The sequence below is a fragment of the Eptesicus fuscus genome, chromosome 19 (assembly GCF_027574615.1).
Source record: "Eptesicus fuscus isolate TK198812 chromosome 19, DD_ASM_mEF_20220401, whole genome shotgun sequence".
Lineage (NCBI taxonomy): Eukaryota > Metazoa > Chordata > Mammalia > Chiroptera > Vespertilionidae > Eptesicus > Eptesicus fuscus.
Window position 1 is genome coordinate 38,495,037 of NC_072491.1, and position 25,574 is coordinate 38,520,610.

The 25,574-nt window shown below is 46.4% G+C and overlaps 1 protein-coding gene across 1 annotated transcript in view; it reads right to left on the bottom strand.

Annotated features, from left to right (window-relative positions):
- The window catches only part of SLCO5A1 (solute carrier organic anion transporter family member 5A1), a 102,738-nt gene extending 77,561 nt beyond the window's left edge, over positions 1-25,177 (bottom strand). The window contains exon 1 of the mRNA XM_008150355.3: positions 24,098-25,177. Within this exon, the coding sequence (XP_008148577.1) occupies positions 24,098-25,007 (910 nt within the window). The 5' untranslated portion in view covers positions 25,008-25,177. The remainder of the gene's footprint in view (positions 1-24,097) is intronic.
- Positions 25,178-25,574: the final 397 nt, after the last annotated feature.

Consider the following 25,574-nt stretch of genomic DNA (forward strand, 5'->3'; position numbering starts at 1 on the left):
GCGCAGAACTTACAGGGCTCTTGGGCGGGTGGACCCAAGCCTGAGCTCTGCCTGCCACACTGAGAGGATCTTACTGCAAAAGAGCAGACTGTTCCTGAACCAGAAGAGGAGGCTGCACAGAAGGAAAAGATATCCCAGAAGAAACCAAAGAAACAAAACTATGGTCCGGGAGTAAATTCAGCATCAAATAAATGCTAAATAAGAGTAAAAAATAAAAAGCAGACCATAAGACAAGGATTTTAGTTAAGTAGTTTAGTATGATCATGGAATACGCTCATACTGAATTTAGGGACACCAAACAGTGTCAATCCATCTAAATACTATGTCTCTGAAACTCTCTCTCTCTCCTTCTCCCTTAACACTCCCTCTAAAAATCAATGGAAAAAATATCCTCTAGTGAGGATTAACAACAAAAATAAATAAATAATGCTATAATCAACAAATTGATGGCCTTTTCCTATCAGTAAATTACAGAAGGCTTGAAAATACTGATCTGACCATTAAAAAAAGCTCAGCCTATCAGGATAAACAACATTCTAAGCAGCAAAGTCAAAAATAAAGACAAAAAGGGAAATATCTAAATTGACATTCTCTTTTCTTATTTCTTTTTTAAGCAGGCTTTTTTTCCCTAGCATCTATTTTTATTAAATATTAAGAATAAATGAAGTCATCAATCAATATCTTTTATATCACCCATCCTCTTCAGGACCCTGGGAGTTAAAAAATGTGAGCGCCCTCAGAAACACTACAATTTAGTTGGGAAAAGGAGATAAGCACATGAAATATTAAAAGACACAGAGATTAATATCATTTCAGTACAAAAAAATTGGAAGCCAGTGTGTGATGAATTGCCAATGAACAGAGAAGGGCCACTGCAATTTACAAAGGCCAAAATGTGAACAACCTTGGACAAGGATGTATTTAAGCAAACTCTTCAAGGATGAGTAAAATATGGACATAAAGGAGACAGGAAGGTGAAGACACTCGTTCCAAAATACAGTAAGAAATGACCATAAATCAGGTAAAGATGGAATATTTAGGAGAGCAGGGAGAGAGCAAATGTTGAGAAATCTTCTGTATCAATCTAGAAAATTGGACTGTATCCTCAGTCACCTGAGGAGCCCCTCAAAGTGTTTGGGCAAAGGAGTGACACAATCAAAATGGACATTAGTCTGGCAGCACTATGTAAGGATCAAAAGGAGACAATGGACAAGAAAACCCGATAGTCCGGGCATGACGTGGTAAGGATCTGAACTAGGCTGGGCCATTGGACAATGGTGTGAGAGACATTTAGGAGAAAGAATTTATAAACTCTAAGAGACCAAAAGATTCACTGGTCTCCACAACACGTGGCCAAGAGAAGGAAAGGGTCATTAACAAAATTTAAAATTTAAGGCAGAAAGTTGGTTTCAGAGCAGATGAGAACTCAACAGAAACAGATCGCAGAACAGTCAGACCAAAAATCATAGGATGTGGCGTGAATACTGGCATATATTCTTTTGAAAAATAATCATAGTAAATATACTACTTTAAGTAGTATTTTTCTAATTATAAAGCAGCTCAAGTTCACTGCAAAATTGATATTAAAGAAAAGAACCCAAAACATAAAAATTACTCAGACTCCTACTACCCAAAGATGACTACTTGAACATTGTGTCTATCCTGTCAGTCTTTTTTTAAAAGTCAAAAATAATAACAAAACAATAAAAATTTAAAAAATAATAAGAGGGGGAGGGAGGAGGCAGAGAGGGGGAAAATGGCTAAGCTTTATTGACTGCCTAGAATAGTGGTCGGCAAACTCATTAGTCAACAGAGCCAAATATCAACAGTACAACAATTGAAATTTCTTTTGAGAGCCACATTTTTTAAACTTAAACTATATAGGTAGATACACTGTTATTAGTTTAATTAGGGTACTCCTAAGCTGGCCTTTGCTAAAAACTCAAGGGGCCAAAGAGCCGAATGTGGCTCGCGAGCCACAGTTTACCGACCACTGGCCTAGAACGTTCCAAGTGCTAGTCTAATATCTTAACATTCATTAATAAAGTTATCTATATATATAAAAGCCAAGCGACCAGAACACCAGAACGACTGGAACGACCAGAACAACCAGTTGCTTTGGCGAGCACTGCGCCCCAATCGCCCACCCCCACCCCGATTGGGGGCAGGGCCGGCCAGCCAACCTCCCTCGGCCCCTCCCCCCTGGCTGGCCTGGCCCCAATCAGCCCCAATCAAGGCGGGCCGGCTGGACCCCACCCGTGCACGAATTCTTTATAACAACCCTATGAGATAAGTACAATTCTTATTTCTTTCTGCAGATAGAGAAACTAGAACCCAGAGAGCTTAAGAAACCTGCCCAGAGTAACAAAGCGTTGGTCTCTGAGCCCAGGCAACTCAGCCTGACCCGGGACCTTAACCACCACGTAGCAGTATAGTGCATCTTGCACTGTGTGCTTATATAATGCATATCAATTTGAACACATACACTAGAACCTATACTCATTCATTCATTTTTTAGCCAAGTCTTTAAACTTAGCTGCTCCCATGAACAACAGAATTCCTTAGGAAATATCCATGTGAGGGGGAGGCAGGCTGCCAGCTGGCATGTTTTCTTTAAAATAATTATTTTCCCAGCAGCTGTTGTTCCTTCAGTCTCTAGGGGTGGGGCCCAGGACCCTGGATTTGAGTAAGCCCCCCAGGAGATTCTGATGCTCACTAAAGCTGGATAACCACTGGTCTAGATTATCCTTAAGATAAATTCCGCCCAGGAAATTCTAGAATTCTATTATTTGTGAGCAACTCCCTTAAGGTGCTTTGAGCATTTTGCAGGGCAATGGACTAATGTCTCAAATTGCCTTAGAGTCTTAGAATTACATATGGCAGCATACTGCTTTTCCCTACCGTGGAAATAAAGCCCAATTAACACACAATGTTCCCCCTGAGAATTGTTTAATTTAATAGCTACCCCAACACATTTGAGGACCATTTTACTGTATGCTATAGCTTAGAAAAATCAGTTACCCTAGAATAATTAAAGGTCTCACTAACAAAGATTGGGTTCCTCAAAATAAGAAACACACAGAGAAAGACTTTCTCATCATGAATTAATCCCTTGATTATATTCCCAGTGGTAACACCAAAAACCCAAATGAGTCTTAATATTGAGAAACAGTCCAGAGAATAATTTGTACACTCTCATTTTCATCTATTTTCACTTCCTGTTAACTGACTATGAACAATGGGCAATTTTTCACAAAAGTTTTACTAGACGATGCCAAATCAAGCTAGCATTGTTGAATCAAAAAGCCTGCCATATAAATATCATTTACAAATAACAGCATCTTCTAGGCCTTCCACAGTCCAGCCCAAACACGCCGTCACGCTCCACGCCGTGTTTTTCCCACTTCCCCATCTTCTGTTTCCCTCATACCCTCTCACCCTCTTTGGCCCAGCCCAGGGGTCAGCAAACCGCGGCTCTTTGGCCCCTTGAGTGTGACTCTTCCACAAAATACCACGGCCTGAGCGAGTCTATTTTGAAGAAGTGGGGTTAGAAGAAGTTTACGTTTAAAAAATTTGGCTCTCAAAAGAAATTTCAATCATTGTACTGTTGATATTTGGCTCTGTGGACTAATGAGTGTGCCGACCACTGGCCCAGCCCAATCCTGCCCTGGGCTCAAGGTGGACTCCTACACAAGCCATGTCTACCATCCCAGGCCAAAAAGGCTATCACCCTCTTGGGAGTTGGACAGCATCCAATGACAGGGCCTGCACCGTCATCAGCTGATGTGTCTCATCTCATCTTATCATCTCCAATGTCAGTGAAAGAAGACCGGGACTTGCACATTTCTGCACGCTCCCTCACCTGTTCTCTCCCAAACCTGCCATCTGGCGTCTTGGGCTTGTCCCTTGGTTTCAGCGGTACCCACGGGTCTCGCTAAAAGACCATCCTATGCCTCTCAAGGGATTCCACCAGCCAGGTGAGTCCCCCACACCTCCTCACCTCCCTGTCGGGGAGAAGGAGAAAGGAGGAAGCAGCCGGGAAGGAATCCTGACATGCAGGAATCTTGCTGCAGGAAAGGGGGATGGTTATAAGACAGTGTCTCCTTGTGAAGCAGGTCCGAGACCAGGGTGGATGAGATCCCTGCCAGGTGTGTGTGTGCGTTTCTCACTGTCCTCTGGGAGTGGACATTAGAATTCCCAAGAGAGGATGTCGGATAAAACCAGGCCTGGAAGCAAGGCAATTTTTAGGATCTGAAATCTATCCCTTAGAAATCAATCCGCATCTTGTATTTCCGGAGTTTATGTCCCTGTCGTTCTCTGTGTTTGTGGATGTCTTTTACAAACTGCCGCCTGGCTTAAAGAGAACCAGGGAAGGAGTTGTCTGTTCCACAGGTGTTAGCACACGGGGCGGGAGGCTACCAGCCCACTCCTAGGCCTCAGGATGAGTGTGGGAATGAGGCAGAAACAGAGGTGAGGCAGCCTCGGGGCAGAGGGGGGGGAGGGATGAATAGGAGGGTTGGTCCTATTTGTGAGCTCCTCGCCCTACCCAAAGGCCCTCCTGTCAGAGAAACCTGGTCGTTTCCGGGTTCAGCCGCGTGAAGGCAAGGGTGAGCCCTCACAGGCACAGGTGCTTCATGAGGATAAATCCATGTATTCACTCCTTCTCACCAAAAGCAACCGGCGTCCTCAAGCTTTGGGGGTCCCAAAGGCAGCCATTGCTGGGCATAAGAGGTGGCTTGGAGCTCACCCCCCGGGACACCTAAGAATCACTACCCCGACCTTTCTCCTCTTCAGGACAGGCTGCGCTCCAAAGGAATACTGGCCACTGGCCACACCCTACCAGCCACTAAACTCTACCGGACTGCTAATGTTAACCTTGTACAGTACAGCTTGGAGCACAGAGCAGAAACAAAATGCCTAACAGCCTCTCACGGGCTACTCTACGTTCTCAAACATGCTGCCACTGGCCTCCCCAAAACCCCAGGAGGGAGAGAGAAAAGAGAGACAGGCTCCCAGTTCCTTCTGACTCAAGGACCCCACCATCAGAGCTAGTACTAATTCCATATTTACTGGCTCAGTGGATAGAGCGTCGGTCTGCGGACTGAAAGGTCCCAGGTTCGATTCCCAAGGGCATGTACATTGGTTGCGGGCACATCCCCGGTGGGGGGTGTGCAGCAGCTGGTCGATGTTTCTCTCTCAGATGTTTCTAGCTCTCTATCCCTCTTCCTTCCTCTCTAAAAAATCAATATTTAAAACTACTTGATTATATTCAATAGGTGTTAAAATCCATTAAAGCTTTATTAAAACTAGGCAGAGGGCAAAAGGGCAATGAATTCTGCCGCGAGGACTCTCCAGGCTTACTTTCCTAGAATTCGGAATGTTTCCAATAGGCAGAGTTACAAAAAGCATTCGGATTTCCAAAACAACCCACCAGTCTACTGAACATTATTAACCAGAATTCCAATGTCCGTAAGCAGAGCTCCCTTCCCCCACTTAAATAGAATCCAGAAGTCTCCTCCCACCCCCCACCCCCCCCCCCCCCCCCCATATAACACACCTGCTGGGAACTGGGACCAGCTCCACAACAGGGATGGGGAAGCCCAGACCCTGGTATCACAGAAGCTTCAGGAAGGTGGAGAATGAGGTAGGAACCACACACATCGATGGGAAGCAACACCTAAGACCAGGCCGTGGCCATTCCTTGGAAATTGTTGTTTCTGACCAGGATTTCTCCCGGACAATAGTGTCCCGGGATCATCTGGGAAGCTTTTAGAAAGTACAGATTCAAGGACGTGACCATAGACAGCCCTACTAACGCAGAACCCTCTGCACAGGTGGCTCCAGGAAGCTACATTTTTATGATGATCAGACATATTTAAAAAGCCCATTCTACCCAATTTTCATTGGTTAGAATTATTTACATTATTTACACCAGCCAAGACATAGAAGCAACCCAAGTGCCCATCTACAGACAAGTGGTAAAAAAGCTACCGTACATATATACAATGGAATATTACTTGGCCGTAAATAAGAATGAAATCTTACCATTTGCATTGGCGTACATGAACCTAGAGGGTATTATGCTCAGAGAAATGTCAGAGAAAGACAAATATGATTTCATTTATATGGGAATCTAAAGAACAAAATAAATAAACACAATTGGCGGGGGATAGAAGGCCATTCCAAGGTTTTTGATATCAGAATTCTGAACTGATGTTCCATTTTCCATGTCACAGTTCTCAAATGTCCCTTAAGCCTTTGCTTACACATGGCTTCCTCTAAGGATCTTTTTATTTAAATACCTTCTCCCAAATGCAATTCCAAGTGGGTTCCTTTACTTACAGCACTTAGCATGATTTGTAATTACCCTTTACTTGTATATTATCTGTCTTCCCCAGTAGACAGTTATACCTCATACCTCAGCATCCAGCACAGAGTGTATGTCCATGAACCTCTGATGAGTGAAGGGACATTGTCTTCAGCTCTCTCATTTCATCTTATTGCCACATGTATCACCGAGGTAGAGGACAAGCCATTATTCGCCAGTGAATGAGATGAATCAGAACAGCTGGGTGGCTCAAGAGCACAGGGTGATTAAGTGGCGAGACCAGACCGCATCGAACACCAAGGCTCAAGCTTCAGGTTGCAGCCCAACTCCTTTCCAGTCTCCCATGCTGCCCCCCTTCAGCAAATACCAACGTTTATTAATATCCAACTGACTGAAGAGATGGTGCCTGAGTCTCAAAGCTTTATGTTGCTTTGTACGGCAGGCAGTTGTGCATCTCAGAAGCATACGCCACCTGGAGCTTATGTGGAAATGAAATGATTAATAGCCCTCAAATTAAAATCACAGATGCTGCCAAATAAAAAAAAAGGAGAAAACTCGAAAGGAGGAGAGGCACTTTTTGGCCAGATTCTGTGACTGGTGGAGAATAAATATCTGGCATTAGAGGATACACGTGTGAGATTTTAATGGATGGATATGCTCCTAAAAGCTACAAGTAGGGTACTTTTTTAATAATCATAGCTAAAGAAATTCATAGACTAGTAAAAAATTCACCTTCCCACCTGAAAAAAAGTATTCTAAGTTTTTAGTTTTGCGTATCATTTTTTCTTAAAGCATGGCAGCCTATGGGTTCAAAACTGAGCCAGCATAATCTGAAATCAACTCATTAAAGAAAATGTGCAGTAATCAGCATGTACTTTTTAGCCTAATAACTCAGCTGGAGTAACAATTTACCTTTTAGGTATGAAAGAATAGCAACATCAACGAGGAAAAGGAATACTTCTTTTTTAACCTAAATACAATTGCCAATGAAACATGTGAATACTTTGTTTGGCATGCAAATTGGAAACAACAACAAAAACACACACAAAGAAACAAGCCATCTATCAAAACACGGTAAAATATGCTAAAAAGAAACTCTGAAAAGACCTGGAATCACTTCAGCCATTTAAAACCAGCTGGGTCAGAACATTGAAACACCCTGCCTTTGCAGGACTGCTTATGAGATGATGATTCTAATTACCATATCATCATTAGTATGCCAAGTTAATTATAATTATTATTATACATTTTCCATGTACTGCCATACCTTATATGACCTGAAGTGGGAAGGGTTTGGGGGGAGGGAGGAGGGAAGAGAGGGGAGGGATTTTGTATTTTGTCTTAGTGTTTGTTCTTTGCAATGGGGATGGGTGAGCATTGCTCCTAGCCCCTGCCTTCTGGAGGGTCAGTCAGTCAGTAACCTCATTTGCAAATTGACAGGACAAGATGAGAGCAGTGCATTATGGGACAGAGCTGCGGTAATTGACTCAGCTGTGGTCATGAGCCTCCTTAACACTGGGCGGTGTCTAACCCAGTGAATTCACCAGCCACAGACACAAGATAACCCTATGGAGTCTGAGAGCTGTAACAGCGAAGCACTTTGTGTGGCTTAAAGTGGGAATTCACGCCTGGGCAAGGGAATCCCAGTGCCCCAGACCCCAGGAACGTTCTGAGAGCTGAGCAGACGGTCCATAACAGCAGAACTGGCCAGCTGCCAGAAAGAGCTAATAGAGAGCAAAACAGCATCCGAGGAAAAGGCCACTGGAACCCACAGGCACTGGGTGGGGAGAAGAAAGCGAGGCCCCAGGCAATGAACATGAATGGGAGGCGCCAGGGCAGAGCAAGCTGGCTGAGAATTTGGAGTAGAAGTGGAACCTGTGGATTTTTTCTGAGACCCCTGACAGGTGTAACTATAGGTAGCCAAAAGCCTTAAGAGTGGAGACAGAGGGCCCAGCTGGTGTAGCATATTTGTGGCAGGCAGTAGGAAGCAAGGCTTGAAGATGCAGCTATTTCTTCCACGCACTTTGTTTTTTCTCCTTCACCCCCAGCTCTAATACACACACACAGACTGCATACCCTCTATGAGACAATCTGATCAAGGCCTGTTTCTGTATTTCCCTGGCATTCGCTCCCTGCTCCTTCACATCCTCCTCCCCACCTCCCTTTCTATAATAACTACGAGAGCCACACTACCCATGAGAGTCACAGGTCCACTCCAGGAACCACAAAATGCTCTCAGGTTACCAGAACTTGCTGGTTAGAGACCTGAGCAGAGAGTGTTAAGTCTAGCATAGGACAGAAAAAGCATAAAGATAGCCCGTGAGCATAGCGATGGTCCTTAGCAATTAAAGGTGATTATAGCCAACAGCTCCCATCATAATTATCAGAAGCCCATAGCAAGAGCATCTCATCAGGAAGTTATTTATAACCTGAAAGCTTTGTCTTCTTCCTCCCCAGGGTCACTCTCCACTTTGTAAGGAAGGTATCAGCCATTCCAGACCCAAGGAAGCACGGAGCCCACGCATTACGGTGGGCGGTAGGGAGAGGGGCGGATGCCTCCAGAAGAGACGCCGCCCAATTAAGAACTCAGGTGATGTAATGGAACCCACATGCCTCGTTCCACCTGGCTCAGGGCAATCAACACGGGGACAGTGAGCACGGCCTGTGAGGCAGGCAACCTGTCGGAAAAGCCACAAGAGAAGCTGCACCCTGCCAGCTACCATGAAAGCAAACACCACTCTCTTCCTGGACAGGGATAACTTTTTTACAGAACGACAGCCCACTTTTCTTAGCATTCAACCATGTGCCAGGCCAGGCCCTGTGTTAAGTGCTTCACATGCATTCACTCACAACTAGCCCCCAATGAGCCCGGTGTTAACAGGGGTGGGATTGGGCAGGGAGAAGCCACAGAACTGCCCCAGGTTACCCTGGCCCTGGAAGAGCTGGGATTCGAACCCAGGCAGCCCAGCTCCAGCAGCCACAAGATTCAACTGCCTCGAATATGCTAGTTTCAGGATCGATGCCACAGTGGGTCCAGAAGAAATCAGACAGTTTAATCCCAGGAAGACGCTTTGAGACTCCAATTCCATCCATTGACAAATAGGAAAACTGAAACCCTGAGATGTGGAGTGACTTGCTAGGGGTCACAGCCCACAGATCATCTCATCATCCAGAATAGATGGTGCTAAACAACCAAACTAGACTGTAAGTTCCTTGGGGATCAGGATCCACTTCCTAGGGTTAGTTTTTTTTAAAAAAATACAGTATATGGCCCTAGCCGGTTTGGCTCAGTGGATAGAGCATCAAGCTGTGAACTAAAGGGTCCCGTGTTCAATTCCGGTCAAGGGCATGTGCCCAGGTTGTGGGCTCAATCCCCAGTAGGGGGCGTGCAGGAGGCAGCCAATCAATGATTCTCTCTCATCGTTGATGTTTCTATCTCTCTCTCCCTTTCCCTTCCTCTCTGAAATCAATAAAAATATATTTTTTAAAAAATAAAGTTTATAGCATATTCCTCTCACTGCTCCAATCCCTATTCAAACTTTCAAAACATCACCATAGATTAGAAGTCTTCTGGTATGGTCAAACCAGGTCATTTTACAGGAAAGGAAACTGAGGTCCTGAAAAGTGACATGATTTGGTCAAAGTCATCTCTGTGATTATAGTTGAGTTTGTGTCAAATAACAAATGAGCCATTTACATCTGGTTTATCATCTCTATAGGATGGGTGACCTGGAAGGTTTAAGTCCCAAGTTCATCATTCCCAAAGTGGTATGAGATGTCATGTAAGTGAATAAGTAGATATCCCATGAGAATACATGTAAGAGTCCCACAGGCCACTCCTGGACAATAGCTCTGGAACGCGTGTGTGGAGGACAACACTGTACAACCAGAAACACTGATTCCAGCCACTGGGAGGGGCACCGCCCAGCCCCTTCCCTTCTTGCATTTAATACCGTTGCCCTCCACCATTCCTAAAGAAATTAAAGCTCATTTCTCTTGAGAGTTTCACAGGAATGAAATACTAGTAACTAGAGACACCTTAAAAGCTAGCAAAACCACATTTCAGATCATTGTTCTAAGATTTTATATATATATATATATATATATATATATATATATATATATATTTTATTTATTTTATTTATTTATTTATTTATTTATTTACTTATTAAGTAAGTCTTTCCCATAGGAAAATTTTTCAGATTTATCTCAGGAAGACTTTTGCATTGTGTTAAAATGTACTGCTGTCCTCCACCTGAAGTGAAGTCATTAAAATGCAATTGAAATTCGGAAAGGTCCCCCTTCCAGCTGAAATTACACCCCAGGGACGTAAGCATATTTCTAGACCAGAAACTGGCAAATATCTTTCACCCAATAATATAGAGACACTGTGCAAATCAGGACTGGGAGTCCACCTTTATACATTGATCAGAAGTTGATTTACAGCCAGAAAGTCTCAGGTCTGGAATTCACTACCCACAGTCTTGTTCACTTAAATTTCTCACCTCTCCTTACAAAAAAAAAAAAAAAAAACAACAACACACACACAAACAAACAACAAAAGTTAAAACTTCTATTTCCTTTATAAGAATTCAAGGCCGGAAAAATAAAAAATGGGAAAGCATCTGATAAGACCAAAACCTATTATTACTAAAGTATAACAGCTAAGAATTCCTACCTGCTAGGAAGTCAGGAACTGAGTGATTCAATTTCATATACTTGCAAACTTAAGCCATTTCATCCTGCTGAAAATATTAGTTACAAAAATATGCTCTTTACTTTTAAGCAAGAGTAACCTGCACCTGCCTTTCTAGGCTATATTAGGAAACAGGGATGAGCATTTTTGCAGGGTGACAGTTCCACAAGCCATCATAACTCCCGGGAGGGGAAGCGGCCTCTGCATTTCCCATCAGGTAATACACAGCTGCCTGAAATAGGAGCAACAGGAAGCAACAGGCAGGCCTGCTTCCCCACAGACAGCTGGCGCACGGCAGCATGGCTCAAGCCTCCAGGGGCTGGGGAACGTGCTCACAGACAAGCTCCTGAAAGGCAGAGTAGCTACATCTCCTCTCCAGACCCAAGTCCCAAGTTCCAGAACAAGACCATACCAAGCAGGGCCGGAAAGGCCAAGAACTAGAGAACTTCAGAAGCACTAGGAACCTAAAAAGCCACCAGCCTTGCCTCCTCGTCTCCTTTCTAGATAATGAAATTAAGAACTCAGCCAAAGGCACACCGGAGGTTTATAAACTTCTCCCTCCCCATAATTTTGAAAGTTCAAGCTCAGGCTTTGGGTGATTACCTTGGGGGCTGGTTTTGCCACTTTTTAGATGACCTTGAGCCCATTATTTAGTCTTGATTTCCTCATCTCTAAAACATGAAAAACAAAAGCAGCTGCCAATTATTGACAAGGAAGCCAAGAATACACAATGGCAAAGGAGAGCCTCTTCTACAAATGGTGATGGGAAACCGCATGTCCACACGCAAAAGAATGAAGTTGGACCCTTACCTTACAACATACACAAAAAAATAACCCAAATCGGATTAAACTCCTAAATGTAAGACCTAAAACTATTAAACTCCTGAAAGAAAACATAGGGAAAAAGGCTTCTATACATTGGATTTGGTGATTATTTCTTGGATATAACTGAAAAGCAAAGGCAACAAAATTACAAATCGACAGTAAGACAACACCAAGGTTAAAAATGTCTGCACATCGAAGGAAACAATCAACAGTGGAAAGACAACACACAGGATGGGAGAAAATAATTGCAAATCACATATCTGATGTGTTTAACTTATCAACTATAACTTTAAAACACATTTTAAATAAAAAATGGCAAAAGGGAGAGAACCAAGATGGTGGCGTAGGTAGACACCGGTACTCACCACCTCCCACAACCACATCAAAATTACAACTAAAATTCAGAGCAATCATCTTTCAGGACCACCTGAAATCTGGCTGAATGGAAATCCTACAACTAGAGAAGTAAAAATGTACATGGAGACTAGTAGGAGGGGCAGAGGCCCAGAACAGGCTGGTCTGACACTCACCTGTGGCGTTTTTTTTAATCGTGCGGGATATCTAGGCTGCAGAGCCCCACTGTGAGAAGCAAGGGGTCCCAGCCCCACACCAAACGCCCAGGGTTCCAGAGCTGGGAAGCAAAGTCCCCATAACCTTGGGCTGTAAACACCAGCGGGGGTTGCGGCTGAGTGACACAGAGGCTGCCGGAGACCCAGGTGTTCCTTTTAAAGGGCCAGCTCATGAACTTACTAGGACTCGGCCCCTCTGAGCTCCAGCACCGGGCGGCTTTGGGGGACCCAGATACATACAGGGAGGAAACGGATTGCCTGACATCGGGGCAGGAACTCGGGGTGGCTTTCTCCCAGACTGAGAGGCAAGGGTCATTGTTCCTATGCTGGGACCTCCACCCATGGCAGAGCTGACTGGCAGCCATATTTGAGCTTCCATCAGCTAAGCCAGTGGTCGGCAAACCGCGGCTCGCGAGCCACATGCGGCTCTTTGGCCCCTTGAGTGTGGCTCTTCCACAAAATACCACGTGCGGGCGCGCACGTACAGTGCGATTGAAACTTCGTGGCCCATGCGCAGAAGTCGGTTTTCGGCCTGGGCGAGTCTATTTTGAAGAAATGGCTCTAACGCCGAGCCACACTCAAGGGGCCAAAGAGCCACATGTGGCTCGAGAGCCGCGGTTTGCCGACCACTGAGCTAAGCCCACACTGTTTGCTCCACCCTGGTGATTCCCTGAGACCACATCCTATCCAGTTTGCAGCCCCACCCAAGCTGTTCGCAGCAGCTTTTGCATATGAATGGCCTGCTCAGGCTTCAGACTTTGTTAAAATCTTTCAAACAAGCAGCAGCTGGCACCAGTATGCCCCAAACCTATCAAAAAGTGGCCCAAGACCCAGCACTAGCACCAGCCTGCCTTACTTCACAGCGGGGTCTCTCCTGGGTACTTCCTAACCCAGTGATGGGCAACCTTTTGAGCTTGGTATGTCAAACTTTGCCAAAAAACTGAGCATAACTCGGGTAGTGTGTCACTTTGAGGAAAAAAACATTATTTCACGATATTTATATTTTAAATAACATAAATGTTTCATCCTTGGCATGCGGCCGCCTCAGCGGCCGCGTGTCATCAGAAATGGCACTGACACGCGTGTCAGAGGTTCGCCATCACTGTCCTAACCTAACCCAATACAAATCGCAGCCACCTGCAGATCTCTCCGCAGCTCCTGCCAGGTGGCCCCAGGCAGTGGCTGGTTTACACCTTCCAGAGGCCCCAGAGCCAGCGCACCCAGTGGACAGCTTCAGACCATACCAGATTATAACTCTCCACATCCACAAGTGACACACTCAAGTGGCAGACCCAGTGAGCACCAAAGCCCCACTGAATTCTTCATCTCAATGTTGTCTTTTATTAAAGCCATCACCACTAAAACAGAGCTCAGATATACGGTTAAATGATATACCATTCCCTTTAGTATGTACGTGTACACACACACACACACACACACACACACACACACACACACACCCTATTCCCAACTCCAATAATATGGTCTAGAAATCTCTATGGTTAGAAACCTTTTTAATGTTTGGGAACTGAAGTCACAATAAAAACCATAAAACTCTTCATATTTTCATATAATTTAGTTACCATGGAATCTACTGAGCCATGATGTAGTGATGAGTAATGCACAATTAACTTGTATTTCCTACCCTTGGTTTGCTAGAAGGCCCTCCTATCTACAAAGACATGTTTTTCCTGGATCTTCTCCATCCAAATATTCAATGGTTTCTGATTCTTTGACCTTGAGATTTATATTTCCAGTTCCAAGAGATAAGAAACACAAGATAACAGAGTAGCTTAAATGCTTAAGATGAAAAATGTTTATAGCGTCAGTATGGACCATTTTTTTGTAGGGTAAATTCTTGTTGTGGGCCTGTTCTGTGCCCTGTCAGATGTTTACAGCAACACTAGCAGAACACCACTAAATGCCAATAGGTGCCCTCCAAGTTGTGACAATCAAAACCGATTTCAGACATTACCAAGTGTGTCCCCTGGGGGTGGGGGGAGTCACCATAGGTGAGAACCACTGTTTAGAATGACCACCAGCCCATGAAGTTTTCCATAGGGAACTGAGATTCAGAACACGTGACACCCGAGTCCTGTGAATGGCTTAGGCCAGTGGTCGGCAAACTCGTTAGTCAACAGAGCCAAATATCAACAGTACAACAATTGAAATTTCTTTTGAGAGCCAAATGTTTTAAACTTAAACTTCTTCTAACGCCACTTCTTCAAAATAGACTCGCCCAGGCCGTGGTATTTTGTGGAAGAGCCACACTCAAGGGGCCAAAGAGCCGCATGTGGCTCGCGAGCCGCAGTTTGCCGACCACGGGCTTAGGAGGAGGAGAACCACGCAGCTGTGGAACCTCTCTCTCTTCTCTCCCAGGAGATGGATAAAGCAGGGTGAGCACACTTGCCCCTGCAGGAGCCCCCAACAGAGCAGAACACGGTCTGCGTTTCTGAACATTCCAGTCTCTTTCCCCAAAAAAGACACAATTGGATAATCCAAATGGCCAGGCATGTTTCTCCACCTTCATTTGTCTCTGAAGGCTTCCTTCCTAAAACACCTACTCTACAACTTACTTTGCCACCATTTCTCTTTTCCAAAATCCCTATTCCTTCTTCTTTTTTTTTTAAATATATTTTATTGATTTTTTACAGAGAGGAAGAGAGAGGGATAGAGAGTTAGAAACATCGATGAGAGAGAAACATCGATCAGCTGCCTCCTGCACACTCCCTACTGGGGATGTGCCCACAACCAAGGTACACGCCCTTGACCGGAATCGAACCTGGGACCCTTGAGTCCGCAGGCCGACACTCTATCCACTGAGCCAAACCGGTTTCGGCCCTATTCCTTCTTAAAATTATGCCCAGAAGGCCTACCTTGCAATCCCCTCACACTTGAAGAAACAAAAAGTCTCACAGTGGATGGACAGACCCACCCCAACCAGCACAGGCCGGAACGCTGCAGAGGCTGGGAGAAGTGACTGCCATCAAGGCCTTGGCGTTTTCAAATTTCCATTTATGTGGTAATGCTTTTCTTAATGTAGACTGGTTTATGATCTATAAATCAGTTCAGACACAAACCAAGCTGACTGTATGACTCGGGCACATCCTGTAATGTGTTTTTTACCGTCACATCCATTTTTAAGTGTGCAGTTTGATCGTGTTAGGAATAGTCACATTGTTGTGCAACAGACCTCCACAACTTTTCATCAAACTGAAACTCTGTACCCTATAAACACGGACTCCCCATGGCCCCGCTCCCGCCAGCAACCACTATTCTGTTTCTATTTCTATGAATTTGACTACTCTAAGTACCTCATATAAGTGCAAGTATATAGCATTTTTCCTTTTGTGACTGTTTCCTTTCACTTAGGTTCATCCACATTGTGGATGAGTTAAAATTTCCTTCCTTCTTAGGGCTGAATAACACCCCGTTATATTTTATCTACTACATTTTTTTATCCATTCGGCCATCAGCGGACACGTGGATTGCTTCTACTTCTTGGCTATTGTGAATAATGCTGCTCAGAACATGGTGTGCAAATATCTCTTGGAGACCCTGCTTTCAAATCTTTTGGATGTATACCCAGAAGCATGATGGCTGGGTCATGTGATAATTCTATTTGTAATTGATTGAAGGACTGCCATACTGTGCCCCATAGCGCAAATCCTTTACCTTTTTGCAGTCTGGGTTTCCTCGTGTGTCAAATGATCATTTTTCAAATGGGCTGAATGGGACGAACTCTAGGACACACATTGGCTAACCCAGAGGTCGGCAAACTCATTAGTCAACAGAGCCAAATATCAACAGTACAACGATTGAAATTTCTTTTGAGAGCCAAATTTTTTTTAAACTTAAACTTCTTCTAATGCCACTTCTTCAAAATAGACTCGCCCAGGCCGTGGTATTTTGTGGAAGAGCCACACTCAAGGGGCCACAGAGCCACATGTGGCTCACGAGCTGCAGTTTGCCGACCACAGGGCTATACTGTTACTCTTCTGTCTGATCACCTTCTGCAAAAGGAAAACTTCTGATCCCCAGTCTCCAAATCATTTCCAGTTCACTCAGCTTTTACATCGCCTGTCACCAAACTCGCAGTTTTCACTGCGGAAACTTCTAGAACAGTAATGGCGAACCTATGACACGCGTGTCAGCACTGACACGCGTAGCCATTTCTGATGACACGCGGCCGCTGAGGCGGCTGCATGCTGAGGATGAAACATTTGCTGCTCCTGAGGATGAAACATTTGCGAAATAATGTTTTTTCCTCAAAGTGACACACTACCCGAGTTATGCTCAGTTTTTTGGCGAAGTTTGACACACCAAGCTCAAAAGGTTGCCCATCACTGGTCTAGATCCTGGGTCCGGGTGAGACCACGCGCCACTGGACCCGGATGAGGCTGGGTCCCTGGGCCCGGGTGAGGCCATGTGCCCCTGGGTCCGGGTGAGGCCTTGCGCCCCTGGGTACGGGTGAAGCCGGATCCTGGGTCCGGGTGAGGCCGTGTGCCCCTGGATCCATCCGGGTGAGGCTGGGTCCCGGGCCCGGGTGAAGCCGTGCCCCTGGGTCCGGCCGAGACCAAACCAGAGGGAGTCGGACCTCCGTTACCACCATTTGTCCACCATCCAGAGCTGAGGGGTCAGTGCTGACATGTACACATAAGGAACTGGTGGACATTGAAATTGGGTCTCAAAAGAACTGTTGGTCCAGAAAGAAACTCACTACAGACTGATTCATTTGCCTGTCAGCATAACTATTATTGCTCGTCTCACATTCAGTTCTTATAAGTATATCTCTAGTGACACATGATCTCGCTCATTTAGGGGAAATGATGAACAACATAGACTGAGGAACAAGAACAGAACCAGAAACAAGGAGGCATCGATCGGACTATCGGGCCTCAGAGGGAGGGTAGGGGAGGGTGGGGGGGGGGGGAGAGTTCAACCAAAGGACTTGTGTGCATGCATATGAGCCTATCCAACGGTTAAGTCCAACAGGGGGTTGGGGCATGCTTGGGGAGGGGGGTGGGATGGGAGGGGGGAAAAAGCAAAGCCAAGGCCATGGGTTTGTCTGCTTTTCTTTTAGCAAGAGGCCTTACAAGGTGAGCTCACAGGCCTCTCTCTGACTGCAGAGTTGCACCGCCCAAGAGAGACCCTTCAGCACTGAGCACGCAGGGTGGTGGGCGGAATAAAGAAAGTGGTGCTTCCTTAGGTCAATGTCAAAATGAACATCTTTTGTCCGAGGCCACTCTCTGTCACTGACCTCACACTACTGTGGAATTCAAAAGAGTAGCCCCAGGTCACGAAACACCCCAAATGGACATCTTGCTTCTGCAGATGCAGTCAGAGACGGTGGGGTTCTTCCTGATGAAGTAAAACTTCGATCAGAAGCTGGTTTTGCCAACCGTGGCTCCCACCCCAGCCCAGAGAGAGACGCCCCACCTGTCCACAGAGGCAAGGATCTGTGGCCTTTAGACTCTTGCTGCTCCAAACGTGGCCCTCGGACCAGCAACACTGGCCTCACCTGGGAGTTTTATAAAAACGCAGAATTCCAGACCCCACCCCCGAGTGACAGAAGCAGAATCTCGGCTTTGAAAAGACACCCTGGGGATTCACCCACACGTTTCAAGTTTCAGAAGCACAGTTTTGAACCACTTAAATAACAGAACTCAAAAGCATATCGGAAATGCTACCAACAGGCTGGCTGTTTGTTGTTATTTGCAGGTGGGCTGAACACACCGATGTGCACCCCACTTTCGTTTCCACAATGAAGCGCAAACCCTTCTTATCTCCAGTTAGAATGTGAAGTTTGTTTCTCAGCATCTTGGGCCAACTAGTTTGTCTTACAGGCGGAAGTGGGCCCCAGGCAGCTGCTGTCAATTCTGTGGCTGCTAAGGGTCCAGAAGCCCTGCCCACCTGACACACATTAACTGTCCCAGGCATCTGTAAAACACTACATCCTAACATGAAGCTGCGCCCCCTGCCCTGCATCCACCCCACTTTTCCCCACGTGTCCGGGTCATCTCCCCAAATCCCTTGGGTACCATTCTTCCTCATGAGTGCTTTCAGTGGAGATTATTTTATGTGCTTATTCACGATTTGTACAGAGCCTGCTTCCCAGAAGGATTTTTTTGTTGTTCATCCTCACCCAAGGATATTTTTTCCATGGATCTTTAGAAAGAGTGGAAAGGAGGAAGAGAAGGAGGGAGGGAAGGAGAGAGAGAGAGAGAGAGAGAGAGAGGGAGGGAGGGAGACAGAGACATCTTTGGATTGGTTGCAAGCACCAAAACCTGCAACCCAGGTACGTGCCCTTGACCGGGAATCGAACCCACAACCATTCGACCCTTCAGTGTGTGAGCTGATGCTCTACCACTAAGCAACCCTGGCCATGGCCCAAAAGGATTTTATGTGGCTTGTAAAGATAAACACATTATTAAAAAGACAAGCAAAATTAAAGCAGATATTAAAAACACAGTTATAAGTCTTAGGGGATAATGTACGTGTGTGCCCACTCTTCCTGTTTCTTGGCTCCCCGGCCCCACCCCCCATGCTGTTCCTGCCCAGAGAGGAGAAGAGGATTCAGGTAATTGATGAATTTGAAAATAAACGGGGATGCTCAGCTCAACTCCCTCCTCCTTTTTGCCTCCTGGAAGGGAGCATGCGCGTGGGAGTAAAAATCCGGCCCTGCTCCTTCTCCGAATGCGTCTCACCTGGGCACCCGTCACACGTGGGAGACCCCCAGCTGCCAGCCTGGGGGGTGCAGCGTTTCCTGTGGCTGGATGGCTAAGTCCCTTTAATGCTGGGATTAGCAGAAAGTGCATTGCACAAAGATATGTGTTATACTCCTCAACCTTACGTCTATCACAGTTTAATTCCTTTGACTCATTTCTTAACTCAGAACTCAAGTGAGGGGGAAGGGTGCTCTTTATTGGATCCTTTAAAAATCCCCACAAAAAGATCAGGAAAATTAATGCTCCCAGCCACTTACAATAGGTTATTAATACTGATCAGGGGGCGGGGGGAAAAAACGGCCTGAATTTTCTGACTATTGAAGCAAAAGAGAAAACATGACCAGTGTGCAGATACATCTAGTGGTCACAATACCCTTGCCTCCCTCGCCTCTCTTTGCCATACAGACGGGAAAATCTAAAACTTGCCTTCCCCCAAATCACCTCAGCCAGAAAAGGCCAGGGGGCTCCATGCTGGCCCATGGGACATCCTTGAGAGTCAGCGGGCACAGTGGTGAAACCGGGGACACCACAGAGCCCCTCAAACTTCAAAAGAGCTTTTGTTGTGTTACATGAGGCACAAACACACATTACATAAATGTTCACACATTAAGGAAAGGTCGTCATCAATGGCTGGCATGCAGAAAGCTCTGGTGACAAGACTTTGGGTTCTCAGAAAGTTCGACCAGTCAGAATATGATGTTGCTGCAACACTGATTCGGATTTCCCGGTACAATGATCCTAAGGGGTGATTTCCTACACAGTGTTTCTTGCCTTTTTTCCAATTGTAAAAAGACTAGTAGCCCTGCACACGAATCGGTGCACCAGTAGCTCTCTGCGGGGCCTGGCCACTCTGCGCCCGCTGTCCAGAGGCTCTCCGCAGCCCAGAGGCCCATCCGCGGCCGGGCGCGGAATGCTTGCCTCATCGCCGGGGCGACAAAGCAAGCATTCCGCCAGGCCCGCTCATGCTGCCTGCTCTCAGTGGCTGCCCCCATGGGAGTGGGAGACTCTGGCGGGGCTGAGAGGACTGGGCGCCGCCATCTTATGGCTATGGGCGCTGCCATCTTTGTGATGGAGTGACGGTTAATTTGCATATTATCCTTTTCTTAGATAGGACATGTGACCTGGCCGGTGTGGCTCAGTGGTTGAGCGCCGACCTGTAGACCAGGAGGTTATGGTTCGATTCCCAGTCAGGGCACATGCCCGGGTTGCAAGCTTGATCTCCAGTGGGGGCATGCAGGAGGCAGACAATCAATGATTCTCTCTCATCATTGATGCTTCTTTCTCTTTCCCACTCCTTCCCTCTCTGACATCAATAATAAAAATATATATTTTTAAAAAATAGAATCAATCGCCCTAGCTGGTTTGGCTCAGTGGCTAGAGCTTTGGCCTGTGGACTGAAGGGTCCTAGGTTCTATTCCGGTCAAGGGCACATGCCCGGGTTGCGGGCTCAATCCCCAGTAGGGGGCATGCAGGAGACAGCCAATCAATGATTCTCATCATTGATGTTTCTATTTCTCTCTCCCTCTCCCTTCCTCTCTGAAATCAATAAAAATATATTAAAAAAGAAAAGACTGACAAAAAGGTTAAGAAAGGAGTAGGTAGTTAAAAGGGTAATCTAAGAAGAATAGTTTTGTGAAAAGTACCAAAGATATTTAACCAGTTGTTTATTAAGAAAAAAATCCATATCATACTAGGTTAACACTGCTCATGTTCTAAGAATATAGTAATCCCTCTTATTTCAATCGGACAGAAGCAACCAATAAAGCCTCCTTTTAAAAAGGTTTCGAGAAGGATCTTGTTTTAATGACTTCAGGCCATTCTGAGAACTCTGCTGCACACGGCCCGGCCTTTGCTGTCAGTTGGCTCTCAGAGCCTCTTGCCAAAGGACATGCAGCGTGGAGGGAAGCTGAAGGGCTCTGGGGTTAGTTAGACAGGCCTGGGTTTGAAGCCCTGGGGCAACCCCTAAAACTCTCGCAGCCTCAGTTTCCTCATCCACAACATAGGGAAATCAACTTCCGTGTCATAAGGTCATTGGGAACATTAAATAAAACAATCTGTGTAAGATTCCTGATACTCAAACCACCGGAGCATTCACTGAGATCTGTTTAACGTGAAGCAGAATTCTCATGGGTTCCCTAAGGCATTCATCAAACTTTTTTCCAAAAAAAAAATCAGTAGTCAATAGCTAAAAGAAGAAGGAGAAAGAGGGCGAGGAGGAGGAGCAGAAGGTGAAGAAGGAGAAGGAGAATGAGGAGGAGGAAAGGAAAAGGAGGAGGAGAAGAATGAGAGGAAGAGGAGGGGAAAAGCCAACACCATTTGTGTAACCTCCCTCCCCTTGCACGTGTCACTTCACACCCCTACCTTGAATTGTCAATATTTCTTTGTTACACCGAAAGCTCGTCAGATGTTGAAACTATGCCTCATTTTTGCTCTTCCCATTAAGTAGCAGAGTGCCCAGCACAGAACAAGGACTCAATACGTGCTTGCTGTCTTTCTCCTTGGTGGAGAGTTAAAGTTAAATTTCTGGGCTCTCACTAGTAGATGTTTATCGTGTAGGGCTCTGCTGTGTTTTTGATGAAATTTGTGTCACTGGTACCCAGAAGTGGGATGGAAGGAAGATCCAAGTTTTCAAAGTAAATAGAAGCAAAGATCAGTGAGAATATGGAGATAGGTACACAGAGTCAAGGCATCACTCTAAAGATTACTTATTTCAGAGGGAGAAATGTATATTTACGACAGAAAGACCTGTCAACCACCCACTCAATCAAGTGATTGAACTCAGCATCACCAATGAATGCCAGGTGCAAATAATATAAAACACAGCACTGGCCATGAAGTAGTCTGACCAAAACTGTTTTGTCTGAGTCTAATCACACCTTTAGACTGAACTTCCAGCACACAAGAAATATATGGAGTGAAGGAACCAGGTGAGTGACACCATGAGGAAATACTCAGGTAAATCTAGATTGTGGGACATTCCACAAGTCAACTAGCCTTGTCCCTTCAAAAGCCTGTGGGCTGGAAAAAGAAAAATGTTGAGGCACCTCCTGTTCTAGATTACAAAATGCTAATGAGCAAAGTGCAATGTACGAGTGAACTTGATTGGCTCCTGGTTTGAGGACATTTGAATATGGAGTGGATGTCTATAATAATAAAAGCATAATATGCTAATTAGACCGGACAGCTGAACAACCTTCCGGACGACCTTCCGGACGAAGCCGGGGCTGCGAGGGCTGAGGCAAGCTGCCAGGGCTGCGAGGGCTGAGTCCCTTGCATGAATTTTGTGCATCGGGCCTCTAGTATGAGTATATTAGGGAATGATGAGTAACTTTCTTAGGATGCTAACACTCCTGCAGCTATATAAAAGAAAGTCCTTATTTCAACTTTTTGTATGCTTGAAAACTTATCATAATAAATGTTAGAAAACATGCAGGCAAAGCAACAAGCAAGCTAATTCCTCTCTGTCCTACATAGAAATTTCTTTCTCTTGCATTTAATACCAAAAATGAATTAGAAAACTCCTGTGAAAGTGCATTTGGGCCAGTAACTCTAAATGGTTCAGACACCCTCTATAACAGAGTCTGGGGACAGCAGTTTTACTGTGGAAAAAGCATAGCCCTCTTAAATGGGTATCATTTTCATTGTCCTTTGAAATCTTATTATCCCCACACCAAGGATCCTATCAGCACCTAGCTGATAAGTTGTTGGATGTGCCTGGTATTTGCTTATTTGCCATTTTTTTAAATAAAGTAAAATCATTTCTCTTCTTTTAGTTGGACTACAGTAGAGAAACACAGAAAAACAAATATCATAGCCAGCACAGCTGCTATTCATCTTTTCCAAGGCTTCAAATCCACCACCTACGAGTTCAGTTTTGAAGGGGCAGCTTGTGCAGGAAGGTGCTGCCAATCACACAGATTTCTAGGAACGACATCTTCCAACGGGCCACAGTGGCTGCTTGGCCTCACATGAGAACCCTGATCTCAACCCTAGCACCCCTGTCCCCAGGAGCTGACTCATGCAAGTCAGCTCACCGAATCCAAGAGCCACTGCTGTTCAGAAAATAATAATGGATTCTACTCCCAAGTTCATGTAACTGAGGGGTCTTCAACCAGCAAGGAAAATAGCTTTGGATAAACTTGGGAAGTTGCTTCTACATAAGGACAACCTAGTCATAAGGTATCGTTCAAGTTTGTTTGTTTAAGTGATGCAGGCGAAATGTAAGAAATGCAGGTACAGAGGCAACGAAGGATGTTTTCCGTAGTCTGGGTACTTCCTCACCCAAGCTCCTGGGGATGGGAAAGGCAAGCAGCAACTTCACTCCACACACTGGCTACTTCTATTCCTTCTGGAAGCTTTCTAGAAGGACAGCTATTAGAAAGTAAACTTGATAAATTAGCCAAAACCGGTTTGGCTCAGTGGATAGAGCGTCGGCCTACAGACTCAAGGGTCCCAGGTTCGATCCTGGTCAAGGGCATGTACCTTGGTTGCGGGCACATCCCCAGTAGGGGGTGTGCAAGAGGCAGCTGATCGATGTTTCTCTCTCATAGATGTTTCTAGCTCTCTATCCCTCTCTCTTCCTCTCTGTAAAAAAATCAATAAAATATATTTTTTTAAAAAAATTTTTAAAAGAAAAAGAAAGTAAACTTGATAAATTAGAGCTTTTCCAGAGAGAGAGAGAGAGAGAGAGAGAGAGAGAGAGAGAGAGAGACGCACTACCTTATAGCCAAAAGTTTGTATTACTTGGGAAAAGAGTATGAAGTGAGAATCTTAAAACTAGTTCAGAGGGCTCTCAACTTTTTGATTCTTTCCCAAACTGAAACGCAATGCTTACAATACATACGTAATACAGTGTCTGTAAATATACATCAAGTCCCCAGGAAAATGGGAAAGAGAGGGTTTCCTTTTGATTTTTGACTCCGGCTTATTTGAGAGGACAGGAAAGTCTTACCTAGGTACAAGGATGCATTCTCCCTCTTGACGTTGTCATCTAAGTAGGTTGGTCCCAGGGTATAAATAGGTGTGGAGCCCATGCCAATGAGGATCTGCGCACAAACGAATAAAGCCACAAAGAGCCAGTGATTCTTCCCTCCCGAGTCCTCCCGGCAGGCGGGAGGCTCCAAGGTCCCGGTGGAGTTGCCATTCTGACACAGGCCTTCGTTGGAAGCCGAGGCGTTCAGCTCTTGGATCTGGTAGGGAGGCGAGATGAAGTGAGGTAAAGCGAAGACCACCGCCCCGAGGGCGATGAGAAGGCCACCCACGGCCAGCCACAGCGGCCGCCGGCCCCGGCCCCCAAAGTAGCTGACAAACACCACCACCACCAGGCTCCCGATGTCGAAGCAGCTGACCAGCAGCCCGGACTCCGAACTCTTCAGGCTGTAGCGCCTTTCGATGGTGGTGATGACGCTGCTCAGGTACCCAGAGACCATCAACGACTGGATGAAGGTCAGAAAGCACATGCAAACCAGGAAGCAGCGCGAATCGGTGAGGACCACATAGAGGCACCTTCTCCCCTGAAGGGTAGCCAGCGTGGACGACACCGACATGGCTTTGCCCATGTCCACCCTGTGGTTGCAGTCCACGAGCCCCGCCATCTCTGCCGAGGTGGACGGGGCGGAGGGGCTGGACGCCAGCCGGCTCAGGCATTGTTTCAGCTCCTGGGGGCCCGAAGCATCCGTACAGCCCGGCTTGGCGCCTGCACCCGCAGGGCTGAGATCTGGCCGGCAGGAGGCGCTGTTCAGGACGGGTAAACTCTTGGACCTAAAGGTCTCTGGTTCGCGCTTCTGTTGGACAGCTCCCACTGGGGCCGGGGCTTCCGGCGGCTCCCCCGCCTGGGGCTGCAGCCCGGTGCTTGCCTCCATGGCTCTCAGAATTTAGATTCGATCGCTGATTGCATTCAAGGACTCCCGCGCTTTTCATCCACCGGCAGGAGGGCCCGAAGCCGGGCCCACGCAGTCGTGCCCTCCACGGACAGGGGCTGGGGGATCCAGAGCTGCGCAGCAGGACATCCTCACCAGCAGGGAGGTGCCCAGGGCATCCTGAACGCAGACGCAACCCCGAAGCTTCTTCGCAGCCGCGCGCCCCAGGGGGCAGGGGTCCTCGCGGTCCTGCGCTGAGCTCTGCTCCGGGTCCACCTCGGGGTGGTAGCTCGCAGAAGGAGCTTTGGACGTCCTGGGCGCATCCCCTCCGCCGCCGCCGCCGCCGCCGCCTCTCGGCCCGCCTCCCGGAGCGAGAACGCCCGCCCGGTACCCAGCGTGGGGATGCTCAGCGCTGATGCCTGCGACGCATCCCGCCCAGCTGGCTGGGCCAGAGGCGTGCTGTCCTCTCCACCTCGGCTCGCGACACCCCCGGGAGCAAAGATGCCAACCTGTAAAGCAGAGACAGGGAGGTCAGCAAAGGACGGCGGCGGCTAGGGCTGGCGTTTCGCG